Source organism: Oryzias melastigma, linkage group LG11 (assembly GCF_002922805.2).
Source record: "Oryzias melastigma strain HK-1 linkage group LG11, ASM292280v2, whole genome shotgun sequence".
Classification (NCBI taxonomy): Eukaryota; Metazoa; Chordata; class Actinopteri; order Beloniformes; family Adrianichthyidae; genus Oryzias; species Oryzias melastigma.
In genome coordinates this window covers 4,204,693-4,209,683 of record NC_050522.1, presented here as the reverse complement: position 1 = coordinate 4,209,683, position 4,991 = coordinate 4,204,693, and the positions used below count along the sequence as shown (strand labels likewise).

General features: G+C 42.6%; 1 protein-coding gene across 3 annotated transcripts in view; it reads right to left on the bottom strand.

The window, feature by feature from the left end:
- The window catches only part of LOC112161167 (extensin-3), a 10,046-nt gene extending 5,283 nt beyond the window's left edge, over positions 1 to 4,763 (bottom strand). Inside the window, exons 1-4 of one of the 3 annotated variants that reach the window (XM_024296203.2) lie at positions 4,620 to 4,763; positions 3,970 to 4,166; positions 2,068 to 2,127; positions 414 to 605 (exon numbers count right to left, since the gene is read on the bottom strand). In XM_024296203.2, coding sequence (XP_024151971.1) covers positions 414 to 605; positions 2,068 to 2,127; positions 3,970 to 4,166; positions 4,620 to 4,632 — 462 coding nt within the window. In that variant the 5' untranslated portion in view covers positions 4,633 to 4,763. Of the gene's footprint in view, positions 1 to 413; positions 606 to 2,067; positions 2,128 to 3,969; positions 4,167 to 4,265; positions 4,399 to 4,523 lie in introns of those variants that run through there. The other 2 variants (XM_036214257.1, XM_036214258.1) reach the window with 2 other exon arrangements.
- Positions 4,764 to 4,991: the final 228 nt, after the last annotated feature.

Genomic DNA, 4,991 nt, shown 5'->3' with positions numbered 1-4,991 from the left:
CGCATAATCATGGTTTAATGGAAACGCTGTTTTTTTCGAAAAAGTGTTTTATCGAAATTCTAGAAATTTCGATAAAGTTTTGCGCAAAGGTGTAATGGAAACGCAGCTATTGAGGAGAGCAGACGTTAGTGAAGGAGCTGTCAATGCCAAAATAATAAATAATAGCCAGAGCAGATCTCAACACTTTTTCTTTCCTTTTTAAAAAATAAACTGTATTGTGAACGTCAGTTTCAGTACAGAAAATCTGCAAATTAGCCAACTTGTTTGTTACAGTTGTGTGACGTCATCACTAGTCGCAAGCCCCCGAGCCGATCTGACAGGCCGAGCACATCTGCTACCTACACCGGATCTGGCCCTTGGGCCTGGACTTTGACACGTGCAGTATCAGCATCAGGACAAACCAGCGCACTCACGTAAATCCGCGTGGGGTCGAAAGGACACTCGTTGGTGACGCTGGAGTAGCCGATGGCGTCAGGAAAGCGGCAATGCGTGAGGAGGCTCCGCCCATTGTTGATGATGGCCCTCACCATGGATATGAAGAGGCCGACGGCGGATGCCACCGACATGATTGCAGACACCAGGCCAAATGAGAAGAGAGACCAGGTCTGGAGAATGAGGGGAAAGACAAGCCACTGGTCACTGCAGGCTTAACCCTTTAACACCGGAGCTCCAGAGTTTATGTTTTTGATTCACTGGAACTTTTCAACCATTGACGTGATCAACATAGTTCCAGCAGATTCTGAAGGAGAAAACCTGCTCATCGAGGCGTTCCGTTTTTGTGTGTGGCTAGCATTTGTTGGAGCACCTAGCGCTCAATTTATGTGGCTAGTATTCCATTTTTGTGTGTGGCTAGCATTATTTGGAGCAGCTAGCGCTCAGTTTTTGAATTTGAATTTATTTATTTAGTAGAGACGGATATAAAGACAGACGTACAGCAAAGAAGCAGTCCCATGCCCATATCATGATGCTTATCGCAAGAGCTAATTTTCAGCATTTTTCTTCCAGATAGGCTTTTCATACAGTAAAAGAATAGCAATAGGATATAAAATAAAATGGCTAATTACAACATTTTGTGCAGCTAGCGCTCCGTACTCGAGCGCCTTGCTCAGCACCTCAAAGCACTCTGTACTTTGTGTGGCTAACACCTCAGCTTTGAGCTTAGAAAATTGGCGACAAAAAACAAAACATAAAAGGAATCTGATTACTTCACGTGTTAAAGGGTTAAAGCTCTGGGACAATTTCAAATAAACACATTTGTCTCTTCAAAGTCAAAAAGCCTGCTGCTTTTGCACGTCAGTCAGTTGTTTTCTGAGGATTCACCAGTTTGACATTAGTTTGGGCTTCCAAAGGAGATAAAAAAAAGTAAATAAAATAACAGAAAAACAAAACTTATATGCAACTTCAGAGAAATGTTTGTCATTTTTTTAAAGTGTGCACTGAAAGCTGAAGGTCTGACACGAAGAATGTAGCAAGGAGGAGTAAAGCAAGTAAAAAACTTTGATAAAGTTTTCAAGTGCAAAACTCTATAAACTTACTTCTTTTTGCCAGATGAAATGTACTGGTAAGTTAGACAGCCCCCCCTCCAAAAGAAATGAATTGTAGTATTTTAATATCAGTATTTTCATTGATGTTCCCACTCCTAAAAAACAGGCAGGTTTGTTTGTCCCGTTCATGTTTGGAGAACGTTTAGTAAATGCAAACCTGTGGGGGCCGCCTGCTCTGTCCATGCCTTTCAGTTATTAGTAAAAACACGCCACACCAGCAGTTACATGGCTTCAGTAATGTCAGGTGAATTGTCCCGCCTCATCGGGACATGCTCAGACAAGGGAGCGGGGAGCGGTTGGCGAGGCTCCACCTCGTCAGGCTCGTCGGAGCGGCCCGACAGCTGGTTGAGTAAACAGAGACGGGCTGCGGCGCATAGACGGGGGGAGATGGGGGAAAAAACCAGAGGCCATACCTGCTCTGCAGGCCTGTGTTCAACATGCTGCTCTGCATGTGTGTGGGAAATGACACAAGTAAGAGCTGAAAACAGACGAATCCAGTGCCTGTGTAGGCACCGATACTGACCAGGGATCTGCTCTTCTTGTTCTTTGACAGGACGATGGCCAGAATGCCCACGATGACGCCCTGCAGCGGAGGATCAACAGTCAAACATGATTGACAGATTTTTTTAATTCCTGGCTGACAAACAAACGAACAAACAACAACAGTTACAAAGCTCCACCCATCGGGTAGCAAATAAACAACCTATTCAAAACTAAAAATGTGACTCGTGCAACAAGTGACAAGCAAACATCCAAAGGATTGTTTCTACAAAGAAATATTCTCAAATAACACATCCCAACCTTGCAAATATTTTTAGTGTGTAGCGTAAATATTAGCTAAACACAAATTAGCCCAAAAAACATTAGTAGATGCCAAATAAGATAGCATATGACTTAAATACTAGCTAAACTCCAAAATTATCTGAAATTCCTCAATAAACTATTCAAAAATGTTAGCATGTTGCTAAATTGGAAGCGAAACTCTAAATAAGCTTTAAAAACCCAAGTAGATAACGAATCAGTCAAAAACGTTAGCATGTTGCTAAAATATTAGGTGAACTCCAAATTTTTTGAAAATTACTATAAAAGATGAAGACATAACCCATTAATATATTTTAAGGCTTCTTGATATTCTGCTTAAAATTCTGAAAATTGAAGACTTTAGCATTCATTTCCTGTGGGGCGTATTTTGCTCAATATTTCAAAATGCTAACCAAGCTTTCACAGTTTGGAATTTACCTAATATTTTAGCAACATGCTATAGTTTTTAGCTAATTTGTTGTCTACTGGGGTTTTTAGGGCTATTTTAGAGTTTAGCTTCTATTTTAGCAACAGGATAATGTTAGGCTATTTTGGAGTTTAGCTAGTAATTAAGCAACGTGTTAGCTTTTTTGGCTAACTTTGAATCTACTGAGGCTATTTATGCTAATTTGGAAGTTAGCTAATATTTTAGCGACATGCTCACGTTTTTGGCTAATGTGTTATCTTCTGAGATTTTTATAGGGTAATTAAGAGTTTAGCTTCTATTTTAGCAACAGGCTAACATTTTTTCCAAATTTGGTTCATTGAGGAATTTTAGGCTATTTTGGAGTTTAAGTAGTTTTTACATAATCAACCAGCTTGTTTGGCTAATTTGGTATTTATTTACTGAGGTTTTTTTGGGCTAATTTGGAGTTTATCTAGTATTTAAGCAACGGGCTAGCATTTTCTTGTGGCCAATTTGGCATCAACTGAGGTTTTTGGGCTAACTGTGAGTTTCAGTCATATTTAGGCAACGCGTTAAATATGTTTGCAAAGTTGGCATGTATTAGAGATTTTTAAGCAATTTTACTAAAAATGTCAGATATTTAGGTCAACTTCAGCACCATTTCATAGTTATTTATCGAAATGTTCAGTCTTTTAGCAAATGTAACATTTTGGAAATAGTTTTTGTATTTTCATTAATTAAAGTAAACCATTTTCAGCAAAAAGCTTCAGCATCTTCAGTGACTACTTTCAGCAAAAAGCATCCACAGTAGTATTATTGCAGGTTATACAACTTTTCTAATACTAATCATTCACACAATTAGAAGCAAAGAACAGGTTTGTGTGAGGGAGGAGCAGCATGAGGCGCTCCGAGTGCACCAACAAGGGCGGGGCACTCCCCATTTTTACCTGTTGTCACCCGACTCCTCTGAACACTTCAAAAACATGCTAACATTTGAAAATGAAAAAAGCAGCTTTTCTGCAGCATCCCATAAGAACAAACAACTTGTAGGACAGAATACTATAAAGCTGCAGGAAAAGACAAAGTCATGAACAATATCACTATGACCTTTCATTAAAGAAGAACGAATACATGTAGAGAGTTTCCTGAAAGAAAGACTGGTTTGTTTTTAAAGGTCACACAACCCCAATGCTTTTCATGTTTGTGCTTTGAGCTCACCACCATCCCTGAGGTGAGGGCCACCACGTTGGAGATGGAGTACAGCATGGCTCGGGCCTGTCGGTGCTGGTTGATGTGCCTGAGGACCACGCCGTGCACCAGGGCCCCCAGCAGGAAGTTGACATGGCCCACCATGATGGCGCTCAGCCCCATCTTCATCAGCGCCTTGGGCTCCTCCAGGCTGCCACAGCACAATCCTGAGGAGGGAGGAGGGGGAGGAGGACAGTGAGGCTCCAGGGTTCACAGGCCCAGTGTCATATTGATCAGAGGGACACGTGCGGGTCAAATCCACGCACACATGCCAGCTGCGTTAATGATTGGCTGCTGAGCACACAGCTGCAGTTCAGGGCGCCCCAACAAGTGTGGCACAGTTGACCAAAAACCAATTGATGCTCCAGCAGCAGCTGCCCGCATGAGGAACCCCTTCCTCTCTCCATCAGCAGAATTCCTGCGTGACCTCACGCATGACCTCACGCGCCCCCGCATGACCTCACGCGCCCCCGCATGCAGATGTGACATTTGTGGAAGCTGTAGGACGTGAAAACAGACCGAACCTTTTTCAGATCTGTCATCGCACACACACTCGGCTCCATGCACGCACGCGCGCGCGCACCAATGGCGGAAAAGCAGAAGGAAAAGCGCGCTTTTACCTGAACCGGCCATCTCTGTCAGGTCACCATGCGTGTGCGCAGCCGGCGCGGCGTCTGCGACACCTTCAACTGAACACCTCGGCTGGTCAGTCAGCCAGGAGGCAGAGGCGACCACGCCCCTGCTCAGGTCCCTTCAAAATAAAGGCAGCAAAGCCTGTCACGCAAAAAAGTGAGGTCATAAAGGGGAAGGTCCTCTTAGATGAGACGCTGCTTATTTTATTTTAATCTATTTAACTTATAGAAATTTAGATAACTTCATAAAATGGCCTAAAAAATCCTTACAATTACTTATGATGCTTTTATTTTGAAAGTCCTCCTGCTAATAGGTGTTTACCTCAGACAGCGTATGGGAATTCAGAGGAGATGATGACA